The following is a 13,437-nucleotide window of genomic DNA, read 5'->3' on the forward strand; positions in this document are numbered from 1 at the left end:
ATAATTCCACCATGATCATTTATTTTGTATTAAAGTACGGCCCATCTTTCCAGAAATATTACAAGTTATGGTAAAAAGGCACAATATCTGAACAAAATTTATTAATTCCTTAATCCACCTGAAATGAAACAGCCTTTAGGATTTATGCATTTACTTTCTGAATATACTTTATGGTGGAGTGGAGTGTAATTGTTGGCCTGCTGTGGTGAAGGTTACCTAGAGGTTTTTACAGTGATTTCTAATGCACCTTTTGAAAAAAGAATTGAGGCAGTCCCACAATATGTTTGTCGTTTTTACAAAAGCATTAATAAAAGTAGAATTCCAGATCCATTCTAGGAAGGCGAAGAAGGCAAGAATACTTAGTCGCCAGACATAGTCTCTGCATTCAGACTAGGTCTGTGCTCCTCCCTAGCATTAAGAGGTTTAAGAGGGAGGGAGAGAAAATAAAATTTTTGTCCTCCCTTAGCAAAAGGTGAAATACTCAGATTCCTTGGAGGAGAAAAGTTATTTTCTCCTCATCTAAATCCTGAAAAAAGTAAATCACATGGGATCTTTTGGAGGGCAATATTGCTTTCATAATGGGAAGTGTTCACAATTTTGCCTCAAGTTCAGAAGCTGTTATTTATTATATGGCTTTTCTTTAACAAGCGAAGGCCAGTGAAAGGCAAGTCAGTGAAGGCAATTTTGGCCAAAGAGATTTATCATCTTTTAAATGCAATATGTAGTGCTTAATTTTTTTAACCTCATTAATTTATATTTTATTTATTCTTTTGAGCAGAGCAAGTAGAAATTTACCTGTATAACTGAATAAAGCAAAGATTTGCAAAGCTAGGTTCATTAAGGAAGTTTAGGAGGACTTCTTATTAAGCACCCACTTCATTAGAATTTATATAAATATAAATAATTAAAGCAGGTTACAAATCATTCTTAGCCAGTGGTAAAAGCAAGTCTTTTAATGTCTTTTATTTAGTAACATTTTGTTAATTATGTTCATTCAGTAACTTTAAAGGAGGAATTTAACAGTTTTCATTATTCTAGAAATGAGATTTTCACTAAGATAGCCTAGCCTTCTTATTCAGAATTTTAGTTAGTATTTGTTTGTATCTAACATTAGCTTCTAAGCAATGATTTAATTTATGGAAATTCGCTGGTTCCTCTTTTAATTCTGTAATTCTCAATATTCAGTAACGTAGTGTTAAATTACGCAGAACAAAGCTGGGATATAATTAACAGGTGGGTTATTTCAGTTACAGTTTAGACCTAATTATTGTACCAGTCGGTTTTGAAATTGAAATTTTATTTATTTATTTTTACCTACACTTGAAATTCTACAGGGTCCAACCAGTAGCTTCTCATGGGCAATTAACAATTGATTGACAGTAATCATAACAAATTGTTTTATTTTAAGTCTGGGGCGTTTTTGCATTAATTTTATGTATGTATGTATGTTGAGAGTCCTAGGCTTAGCGGCTTTCCAGTGGCGATTAGGGCCTCATCAGTTCATCACACTTGCTGATCTGATGTGGCCAAGTGCGCTCAGCAACCAGGCTTACGTCAGTGAGAATGCTGTTTGTGTAACCTGTGCTGTTTCTCTTTCAGACGGGGAACTGGTGCTTTTAAATCCAGAGTGGGACTGCCTGCGCCTGCTCCTGTTATCAATAGCAAATATGGACTCAGAGAAACAGATAAACGTTTAAATAGGCTTAAAAAGTTAGGTGACAGCAGCAAAAATTCAGACAGTCAATCTGTCAGCTCTAACACTGATGCAGATACCACTCAGGAAAAAAACAATGCAAGTAAGTAAGGGAGATTTGATAAGCATATCTTTTTTTTTTTTCTAAGTATTTTCACATAGTTTGCTTTCTAAAGCATGCTCTAATAGTTTTGATCTTTTAAACATTGAGAGAAACTCTGGGATTCATGCACTTCACCAGCACTGCAAGGTTCTAGAAGTGATTCGAGCACAAAAGCAGTCTGTATCATGCCTCCAGATTTAATATGGTACTAAATTGTCTGCTTTTCTTGAATACTGGGTAACTGGATATTAAATTCTCCATCGTGTGTTCCAGGGTCATCATATGTTTGACAGAAAGCTTTTCAAGGTCTTAGTTTCTCTGTAATGATATTGTTAGGCCCGCAAGAAGACAAAGGACGGGGTGGCGCCACACAGGCACATACGTGTTCTGCGGCTGGCCAGTCTGTTAGGATGGATGATGGACTTGGGGAATTCATAGCTTCTGGCCTCAAGGCTTCCACCCTTTCACTGCTTGCTTGCCGTTTTCAAAATGAACTGACCCAGTTCACCAAACCACCAGTTACCAGACTCAGAATTGTGATAGAGGAGCAGTTTGAATGTCATTATACTGACGTGTTGTAATAGCCACTCGACCGAAAGTAGCAAGAGAGATGAAAAGGAGAAGGAAAGAAGCTTTAAGATACCAGTTGTGTGGGGGGGGGGCAAGACCTGATGGAAACTGGAAAAAGAGAATGAAGAATAAAGAGAAAAGAAAGAGAAGAATCCTAAGTGAGCACAAGAAAACACATCACGTTTTTGGAACCTTGAAGTCCTGGAACCATCCTGATTGCTGCTGTTTTCCCTCTGGGTAGCACCAGTTTTCTCTAGTTGCCACTGAAGCAGTAGGCTCCTTAGTCTGACTTGTCTCTGATAGGAATAAAGTTTAAAAGTTTTAACTTGATGGTCCCCAAAGTATGCCTGTTTGGGCACTCTAAATGTCCATACACACTTGTTAGCAGTAAGTACCGTCTGAGGTCTGATTATTTTAGGCTCTTCTCCCTGTCTTCAGATGTTTTCAGCCCAACTCTGGGTACTCCTCTCCACTACAGAAAATCCCAAAGAAAAGGGAAGATGTCTCCCGTGATGGTGACTGTCACTGCCCTGAATCCTGACTCTACCTTCTGCTGGGAGTCAGAGGCCAGGGGTAACCTCTGCCGTGGAAGAGCGATGCCGCGTTCCTATTCCAGTCTTTAACGCTCAAAGTGAACAAAGAAGAGCAGTTAGTTCGTCATTCACTGTTGACTGTTGGTTTTAATAATAAACGCAGCATAATGAACATTTTGTTTTCTGAGTCTGGTTCCTTGGTGAGACTGGCGACTTGTGAGGCCCATTTTATAAATGCATAGAACACCTAGGAGCGCGCTGCCAGCCACACGCGGAGATGCCACGGCACCGTCCGCGTGGCTCTGTGACGTTCGTGCGGGTGCTTTGTGTTCTTACGCGTTAACCGTACACTGATGTGTAGATACTGAACTCAGCATGCCACTTAGTTTAAAAAACCAAAATAGGAAAAATTTTTGGAAGGTGTTGAGTGTTCTATTATGTGACCATCTATGGGATATTTATTAATAAACCAAATACATGTTCAAAGCCTGCTGGTTGTTAAAAAGAGAAAGAAAAGTGTGTGAGACTTGGGCCCCTCCCTTGGGGAGTTTATGCCTTAGCTGCAGGATGGGACCAGTACACAGTGACTATGCAGAGCAGACTGTAAATGCCACCTGCTGAAGGCTAGAGGGAATAGGTAATCCCTCTGAGCTGTAATCTCATCATTACAGAACAGAAACGCAGCCCTTCACCGCGACTGCTTATATCAGGGTGCTTACTTTATTCAGGTTACTTTTCTGCACAGTGATTGTCTGGAGTAATTCGAGGGTTGGCACAAGTAGCTTTGAGGGTCATTGTGACAGTTGCTAGACATGGCTCAGGGCTCTGAAGGAGCTCGAGGTTTACTCCAGCGGTCTCTGAGAACATTGTGCACTAAGTATGTTCATAGCAGTGTTTTCTCGGGCTCTTACATGTGTTCTTTTAGGCTGTATTTCTTTTGCTGTTTGTGTCTTGACCAAACCCTTCTACCTGTTTGAAAGAAAAGACTTTTTGAGACTGCAGTGGATGCAAGGCCAGAGGTGCCCAAGCCTTTCTCCCAAGGGGCGTGGGCATACATCTTGTGTATAGATTCCGAGTACCCATCTTATCCTGCAGTTTGGTTAGAATTAAGCAGCTGACAACTATAGAGGAACTGCTTTCTCTGAACAGCGTGTTTGTTCTTTTTAAAGAAACGTTTCTGCCTAGTTGGAAGAAAAAATTATTTCTTCCTTCCATGCAGGTCCTTTTTTGGAAGGTGTCTCAAGAACCACAACTTGACTGTTGGCTTTAGCATCCAGAGAGGAGACAAGAAATCCATTTTCACAGATTCAGTCCACAGACCTGAATTATAATGCCATTACTAGAAGAGTCGGGTTTTTTAGGCCTCTTGTGCCTCAGTGGCTAGGCCACCCCCATAGTGCTGCGTCCTGGATGTGAGCCACTGAAAATGCCACGAGTTGGTGCAAGTCCCAGAGGACTCCCACCAGTGGAATAAGTTCACTCAGCTGGACTGAGGAGCGCCTGTCCTGGAGACAGTGGGCTGGGCCACCACCTGTCACTCTCTCGCCTGCCGCAGACATCACTGGTTGGTCTGAACACTTTTCTGCTGAGCCTGCAGGCTGCTTCAGAAGCCTTTCCAGCACCTTTTTCCAGCCGTTCATTCCTGTGTTGGTTGCATGAGGTGGAGCCTGCTTCTTGTGCCTGACAGACTCCTTGAACTGAAGTCTTCAAAATCCTGTTGAGGGTTTTTGGGTCCTCGTGTTGGGAACATGCCAGGCTGCGTGTGGCCCTCGTGTTCCCTTGGCTCCACCGTGTGTGTTTCTGGGGCTTGTCCAGCGCAGGGCACGGGTGCAGCCCGAGCGTTCTGGAAGCTTTGATGTCGTTTTGCTGCTCTTGTGTCTGGCTGTCATTCTCGATGCCCACACAGAGCTGCCTTATGATTTTGAGGACACCCTGAGGGAACCACGGTAGCCATACCACGGGTCCTTTCCCAGGAGTTGGGACTGGCCCCATAATAGCTCTGTGGTGTCCCTTAGAGGCCGTGTGACGGTGTGGTGAAAAGCTTGAGATCTGGAGCCACAGGCCTCAGTGCAAGTCCCATCTCTGCCGCTGACCGGATGGACGCGCTCAGGCACGCTAGCCCACCTGAACTTGGTTTTCACTTAGTGTCATAGTTCTTACTTCAGGGAATGCTTATTATGATGGAGATCACACTGATCTGCCCATTTGGCGCTGTACCTAGTATATACTAATTGCTAAGAATGTGTATCTTCACGTGAAATTACTGTCTAGGTTTATGCATTTGGGATTTGTCCCAGCCGTGAGGGAAGAGAGCCACACGTGGTGTGTTAGTGCCAAAGCCAGGGGAGCCGTGGCCGTGCCTTCCCTCCACTGTGTCAGGATCCTCAGTCTCTTGATAGACTTTTCTTAGTTTGCCATTGTGACCACCATCTCTCCCTCAGCCTGCTGTTGCTGGCGCTCACCCCCCATCCCCCCGCGATGGTGTAGCAGCACCTTCGTGGCGCCGTGAAGAGCCCTGGGTGCTTAGTCACGTTGCCCACATTTCTCTTACCCAGCCGGACTGTGCCTTTTGTGCCCTTTGACTTGAGCACACCTTTTAGCTGGGCTTTTGTTGAGATAACGCTTTTCAAACAAAATGAGAATACACTGATAAATACATAAATATGTAAGTGAAGTCTCTCTATCGGAATAACACGTAGCATCAAATTCAGTCTCTCTTGTGCTCTTTAAAACACTGAAGTGCTTTGTCAGTGGTTCACTGCAGTCAGCTAACAATGAACCTCTCGGAAGGAGGGGTGGAAGGGGGAGAGCCCAGATTCAAAATCACCGTAAGTGAGATTCATCCAGTGATTGAAAATCAGTGCCCAAGTGAGGAGAATCTCAGGTGCCATGAAGAGTCATAGGAAGGGTAACCTGTCATGTGTAGAGTCATGAAAGGCTTCCTGAGAGAAGTGTTTGCTGAGCTGAGTCTCAAAAGGGGAGGAGAAGTTGGCCAAGTGAAACGTGCTCCAAGCAGAGGGAACGTCACAAATGAACGTGTGGGCACGAGTGTAGGATTTGCATCAGTAAAGTTCATCAGGGCTGGAGTAGAAGGTGGGAAGGAGGGATATGAGCATAATTTAAAATTTTGGACTTTATTCTGAGGTATTACGTTATTGGCAGATTTAAAGCCCAGAAGTGACGTGGCGTACTAGGAGAATCATCTGGGCTGCGTGGTGGGGGATGGAATGTCGGGGAAGCAGTGGGGAGGCAAGGAAAGGTGGGTGTTAGTGCCGGAGTCAAGGCAGGAAATGGTGGCATCAGGAATGGAGAGGAGGTGGTTCCAGCGACACTGCAGGAGTGGACTCCACAGGACCAGTGGCTGGTTGGTGAGAGTTAGCGAGAGCAGGCGTCATGGATGACCTCCCCGTGTCTGCTTGGGCAGCTGGCTGGGTGTTGGTGGTATTGACCAAGATGGAGAACTTAGGCTTGGTGGTGAGTTCCCTTTGGGCATGTTGACTTGTGAGGGGCTCATGAGACAATCTTAGCGGGCGATCAAGGTCCCAGTGGACCTTCGGTGATGCGGATCTGTAATTAAGGCGAGAATCAGGCTAGAGACTTTGGTTTGGGAACTTCCAGCGTATCGATGGTGGTAGCCGTGGAGGAGTGGCTGCTTATGGCCTGGAGACTGAGTAGAGTTTTCAAGGGGCCTAGGATAGCAGAGGCCTGGGGAGTGCAGTCCACCGGGCAGATGGAGGAAGAGGGTCCGGGACACGGAGGGAAGGCCAGGAGAGTGTGCTCTCGCGAGCAGCCAAGGAGAGAGGGGGTTCAGGAAAAATAATGGTTAGCAGCGTCACATTCTGCAGAGAAGGAAACAACGGTACGGCTGAAAGGGTCCACCGGATTTCATGACAAGGAGTCTGTGAGGGAGACTGGCAAAGGCGCTGTTTAGGAGGACAGGTTGGATCCAGATTGCAGGGGGATTGCAGTCAAGGATACACGGTATAAGTGATCATTGTGGAGGGGTGGTTGCAGGTATGAAATGAGAACCGCTGACCTTGGTCATAGAATGGCCCTTGAAGAGCCATAGACAGCAAAGTCTCGCCACAGCCACATTTGAGAAAGGCAGACACCAGCACTGGCGTGTTTACATCATAAGTACATCTGCTCTCACCTCGTAGGAAGCCGTGTCAGCACAAAGAAATCCTTTAGCAAAAGCAGTCCCTAAATATCCTTATGTTTAAAAAATTATTTCTGGTAAGTTCTGTATAATTCAGTTCACAATACGTCGGTGGTTCTCAAATTGGGTGGCACCCAAACTTTACTGTTCTTAAAAAAAAAGTTGCCTCCCTGGTAGCATCCCGCACAGATAAGCATGTTCTTGGTTCAGTCAGTGGATCTCATTCCTGGGAATTCTGCTGGTTTGGAGATCCCAGAGCCATTTGTGAGCCCGTCTTCCTGAGTACAGAGACTTCTGTTCTTGGCGGGTGGATGTCTTTGGAATGCTGTTATGCATTCTTGCTCCTCTCCCTCAATAAAAACTAACTAATGGTAACCTGACTCGCTCAGCCATGCAGAAGGAACAGCAGTCACCCTGGCGACCCTCAGGCTTGTAGGAAACAACAGTCTTGTCGGGCAGCGTGCTGGGCTTACCCACGTTCACTGGTTTTTATTCCCTCTGTTTTCTGTTGAGAGGTGGTGATGATTCGTTTGGTCATCTCAACTTCCCTAGTGAATGATTTAAAGGGGTATTTTGATGGGAAGAGCTCTGCAGGTGGGGGATGGGGAGCAGACTAAGTGATCGCGAAAGTGACTCACGTAAAACACTGTGACTATAAATCCAAAATGTAGACGTAGAGAAAAACAAAGATGGCGGAAAGGAAAGTCAGTGGCAAGGTCAGAGGCTCACCACGGGGCCACCTTACACTTGAGTCACATATAAGCCTTTTGAGAAGCCGTCCAACTGTCATGTTCTCAGGTTGTCATTCCCAGTAGGTTGTCATCCCCTTGTCCAGAGGAAGGAAGTTGGGTCTCCCTTGTCCCGAGAGTGTAACTCTAGCAGTGCGCTTTTTCCCTGTTTCGGTTTGATTGTCGGCAGCGGGCAGTCAGCGGAGGGATGGGGCCAAGTAAGTTCCGCAGCCTTCAGAGTCTCTGCTAGTCCTCACAGCATTGAAGGGAACAGCTTAGAAGGTGCGGTATTTGGGGATAAATGTCTAGTGGGAGTAACAATATGTGGTTCTTAGGATCTCTTTTTCTTACTTGAAAACATCGTGATAGAATTTGTCTCTGAGAGCCCGTTAGTCACCTGTCGCCAGTTCTGGATTACTAGTCAAATAACATACTTTGAGTTAATGAATAATGGATTTTAGAAACATTTTAAATGATGATTTTAAGAAGAATCTATGAAAGAAAAATATTATTTTTACTTAGCTTTACTTCAGATATTTTATGTGGTAAAAGACTAAATCAGGGAAAGAAGTGTTCAGTTTGGACTAGTGTCGTGATAGATTAAGGACACTTAGAGTGAAATCCAGGTCCTTGCTGTGCTAAGAGCTCTTTAACCCTGAAATTACGTACCTGGAAAGTGAATAGATGCTTCTTCAATTAGAGGCAGAAATTAGAAAGCGAATGTAAAGGAGAACTGTAGGAGTGCTGGCAGAAACGCAACTGGGGTCTGTCTACCACGTTTTTTGTATAATCTAAACATTTCATAGCTAATCGTCTGGGTGTTGGCATTGTTTTGTTGAACATTACCGTGTTGCCAAGACTGTTTTTCATGTTTTTTTTTTTTTCTTTTTAAACTTTGCAGCTTCTAACCGAAAATCTTCCGTTGGCATGAAAAAGAACAGCAAGAGCAGAGCATTGACAAGGCAGTCCATGTCAGGAATTCCAGCTCCTTCCAACTCTACCTCATCTAAGCTAACTCCTATAAGTAATTCCAGGGTACCAAAGAAACTGAGAAAACCTGCAAAGCCTTTACTTTCAAAGATAAAACTAAGAAATCATTGCAAACGGCTGGAGCAGAAGAGTGCTTCGGGAAAACTCGAAATGGGAAACTTAGTACTTAAAGAGCCTAAAGTAGTTCTGTACAAAAATTTGCCCATTAAAAAAGATAAGGAGCCAGAGGGACCAGTCCCGGCCGCGGCGGCCAGTGGGTGCTTAACTAGACACGCAGCACGAGAGCACAAGCAGAACTCCGGGCGAGGCGCCCCTGCGCACGTGGAGGGCGCCCCCTGCACCTACACAACCCGGCGGTCCTTGAGGACGAGGATGAATTTGAAGGAGACCTCCGACATCAAGCTCGAACCAAATACGTTGGATGGCTACAAAAGCAGCTTGACGGAACCTTGCCCAGACAGTGGCGAGCAACCGTCTCCTGCGGTGCAGGAGGAAGAACTGGCTCATGAAGCTGCACAGAAGGGGGAGGCCAAGTGTCCTAAGAGTGACAGCAGCATGTCAAAGAAGAAGTCACGGCAAGGGAAACTGGTGAGACAGTTGGCAGAAGCAGAGGAATCCGCTGCGGTGCACGATTCCCCTGGCAGAGCTGGCGTGGGGCGAGAGGGGGTGGGGTCCCACCCTGACCAGGGCGAGCACAGCAGCCTGGAGGGCGTGCCCGGGAGCTACACGGACTGGCCCCCTTCTCCTGTTAGCGGTTCTGTGGTCGCATCAGACAGCTTCAAAGCAAAAGACAGCTTCCGAACTGCAAAAAGCAAAAAGAAGAGGCGGATCACTAGGTATGATGCACAGTTAATCCTAGAAAATAACTCTGGGATTCCCAAATTGACTCTTCGTAGGCGTCATGACAGCAGCAGCAAGACAAATGACCAAGAGAATGATGGAGTGAATTCTTCAAAAATAAGCATCAAGTTAAGTAAAGACCATGAAAATGATAATAATCTCTATGTAGCAAAGCTTAATAATGGATTTAACTCAGGATCAGGCAGTAGCTCTACAAAATTAAAAATCCAGCTAAAACGGGACGAGGAGAGTAGGGGGTCGTATACAGAGGGGCTTCACGAAAATGGGGTGTGCTGCAGTGATCCCCTTTCTCTCCTGGAGTCTCGCATGGAAGTCGATGACTATAGTCAGTATGAGGAAGAAAGTACCGCTGATTCCTCCTCTTCAGAGGGAGATGGAGAGGAGGATGACTATGATGACGACTTTGAAGACGACTTTATCCCTCTTCCTCCGGCGAAGCGGCTGAGGCTCATAGTCGGAAAAGACTCTATAGATATTGACATTTCTTCCAGGAGAAGAGAAGATCAGTCTTTGAGGCTTAATGCATAGTAAGCCCTTGGTCTTAATTTGACCCGGGGTAACTACTTTAAAGAAATAAACAATTCCAGTCAATTACTCCTCAACCGAAAACATTTTAGGGGCAGCACTTCTGTTGTCTTTTCACTTATCAGCATAATACTGTAGAAAGTGTACAGCGTACTGACTCTTCTTAAAAGTCTGATTTGTGCAAATTTTTATTGTACTTTTTAAATAGCCTTCTTATGTGCAATTCTGAGTTAGAGGTAAAGCCCTGTTGTAAAATAAAGACTCAAGCAAAATTGTACAGTGATAGCAACTTTCCACACAGGACGTTGAGAACAATAATGTGGCTACACAGTTTTCTTTTTTTTTAACTTTAAGAGCATCAACTGGCTCTTTAATATATGACTAAAAAATAATTTAAAACAAATCACAGTAGCAGCATATTAAGGTTTTCTAGTATATGCTAATATCACCAGCAATGTTCTTTGGCTTTTTTGATTTATTTGCTAGATGTTTCCCCCTTGGAGTTTTGTCAGTTTCACAGTTTGCTGGCCCAGGTGTACTGTTTGTGACCTTGGTTAAATAGCAGACCATCGGTCGGGTGGGAGTGAAACCGGTTTCTTAAAAAAAAAAAAAAAAAAAAAAAAACACATGCGTGACAGCTAACTTTTCAGTACGTTATATGTACGAGGGTCGCAGTGTGCAGGAGGAGTTTCGATACAGCGTATTTATTGCTTGTCATGTAAATTAAAGACCTTGTATTTAACACTTTTCAATCCTTTTAGATAAAATTGTTCTTTGCAAGAATGATTGGTGCTTATTTTTTCAAAAAATTTGCTGTGAACAAATGTGATGGCAACAAACAACATTTATCTAATGAACTACAGCTATCTTAATTGGGGTCTTCAAGTTTTCTGTTGCACTTGTAAAATGCTACAAGGAATATTAAAGAACTCTATTCACTTTAACTTATAATAGTTTATGAAATAAAAACATGAGTCACAGCTTTTGTTCTGTGGTAACCTATAAAAAAATGTTTGTCTTTGAAATTCAGTGTAAAGAACTGAAAACAGTGTATATGTTGTAAATATTTGTGTGTTGTGAGAAATTTTTGTCATAAGAAATTAAAAGAACTTACCAGGAAGGTTTTTAAGTTTAGAAATATTCATGCCAATAAAATAGGAAATTATAAATATATAGTTTTAAGCACTGCATCAGTGGGAGTTCTTGGCTTATGTTAGTTTATGTATGAAAATATCAAAGATTTTTTTGACTATATTATCAGTTAAACAAAAAGAGGAGTCATTTAATTTGTTTTTGAAGCACTTTGAGAAGAGAAATTAATTTTAAGTAACTTAATGAGCAAAATTTTGATTACTACTTTGTGTTCAATACCAACCTTCCATTTCTCTGGATTATTTTACAAATCATTGGACAAAGAATCTGAGAATATAAATCTGTAGCAGGTGTTTGACACCAGTGGGTCTCTCTACTTCTGGGAAATGTGTACATGTACTTTCAGATATACAGTGTTCCTAAGTGAAATCAATTTAGGAGATTCGTGTAGTGTCTAGAAAAGTAGCCCATATCTTTAAATACTTAAAGGAATCTGCAGGTAATGAGAAGTCCAGTGGAGAAAACCTCAGTGCTTACTGTTACTACTTATTGATTCCTACCAGTTTCTAGGTTCCTGGGGATACTATTTAAATTAAGTTCCTTAGAACTATTGCTAGTAGGTTCCAAATAGAAATTAGTAACATTCATAAAAGTTCTTTAAATTTAGAATTTTTCTCCCCTTCTGTTCTTCAAGGAATTACTTCTATAGTCTTCTGTCGTCTCTTTCCTGTTTGTTACGGTGCAGCTTCATCCTCAGGTATTAATGTGGGAGCAGGTGGCTGACCTCCTCGCCCACTCACACCCCCCTTTGCTCGCTCCGTCTAGAATTCTTCACCTCTCGAAGTAGGGCAGCCCTGCAAGGTCTGTCCCAAGGCACTCGGAGCAGTCTACAACCTCACCCAGTCCTCCCGGTGTCTCTGGGTGGCAGTGGGAGACTCAGGCCACTGAGAAGGTCACGCCTAGACCCTGTGTCTGGGAGGTACCAGAGAGCAGGGGGTCATCTTTTATTCCCACCTTAGTTTGGAGTCTTTCAAAGAGGTTCAGAGACTAAATCTTGAACTGTTTTCTTGGAATACCAACGATAGCCATTTCAGGAATTTCATCTTAAGGAAAAAGTAACAAAACACCGCATTTCCCACTTTACTCCATTTTTAAGCTTAATTTTAGTAATTTATTTATGATGTTTAACTTTATTGAGGCCTCGTCTTTGGGGGCTGAGCTTCCCGTGGGTCCGAGCAGTGACGTTAGGTGGTGGTCACTGCCTCAGGAGTCGGTGTGCACAAGCGCTCGGCAGCCACTGCCGGCGCCTTCCAGGGAAACCTAATTTCCGTTTTTACAGTTAGGGGCCTCGGAGCTGGTCTAGCTCTGCTGTAGAACTTCACTGTGTGGAATGGCGAAACCCACACACTTGACCACTTGGAAGAGGTTGCATTCAATAAAACGTAGCTAGAGCTTATGCAACGATTGGTAAAGATTTTGGCATTGTAAGAATTAGGAAATGATCATAGAAATATATGTAAGGTATTCAATTTTCAATCATTTTTCAAATTACTGTTTTAAATTGTTTTGCTGAGTTGTAACACTTTTGAGATACAATGTATTCCTTGTACTGAAAGAATGAAAAAAGGACTTTTTCAGCATTTGAGGTAAGTTCTTTAATGTTTCATTAAAAACATTTTTTACAAATATTTTGTACATGCACTTGCAGTATTGAGGTTAATCATTTTAATAAATTCGGAAATTAAAACAGTTTGGCCGGTGTTCACTGTATCTGAGAAGAAAAGATCAAAGTGGTGACTGTGTCCACAAGGTTTTCACGTACAGTAGAATTTGTAAGATCACACTTTCTGAAGCTTTTCAATATCTGTGAGTGATCTGAGCCCTGGTCTCCTTTTGCTTCTGGTGCCGTTTGGTTTAAACCGGGGGTAAGCACTCGTTCCTCTCTCGGTGGGGAGACCACTTTCAAACTACATAGCCCCCTGGCCCTCGAACCCAAGAAGGCTTTTGCTACCCAGTTACTAATGGTGCCTGACTACTTAGTTTTTTCCCCTCTCTGAGACAACTGGCATATCCAGCAGTGGCGTGAGTCATTCTTTTCTCCCAGTTACTGTAGCAAAACTTAAGTTGGGAAAGGAAATGTGACTGGCTTAGGAGTCAGGAAACCTGAATGTACCCAGCTCCGC

The 13,437-nt window shown here is 43.4% G+C and overlaps 1 protein-coding gene across 6 annotated transcripts in view; it reads left to right on the top strand.

Moving 5' to 3' along the window:
- KMT5B (lysine methyltransferase 5B) overlaps window positions 1-13,003 on the top strand; it is a 53,632-nt gene extending 40,629 nt beyond the window's left edge. For 5 of the 6 annotated variants that reach the window (XM_022591208.3, XM_089914397.1, XM_022591210.3 and 2 more), the window contains 2 exons: window positions 1,600-1,796; window positions 8,688-13,003. In XM_022591208.3, coding sequence (XP_022446916.1) covers window positions 1,600-1,796; window positions 8,688-10,165 — 1,675 coding nt within the window. In that variant the 3' untranslated portion in view covers window positions 10,166-13,003. Of the gene's footprint in view, window positions 1-1,599; window positions 1,797-2,844; window positions 3,072-8,687 lie in introns of those variants that run through there. The other variant, XM_030763370.2, reaches the window with a different exon arrangement.
- Window positions 13,004-13,437: the final 434 nt, after the last annotated feature.

Source organism: Delphinapterus leucas, chromosome 7 (genome assembly GCF_059928025.1).
Source record: "Delphinapterus leucas isolate spDelLeu-1000000601 "Yukka" chromosome 7, BTC_Dleu_Yukka2, whole genome shotgun sequence".
NCBI classification, from domain to species: Eukaryota; Metazoa; Chordata; class Mammalia; order Artiodactyla; family Monodontidae; genus Delphinapterus; species Delphinapterus leucas.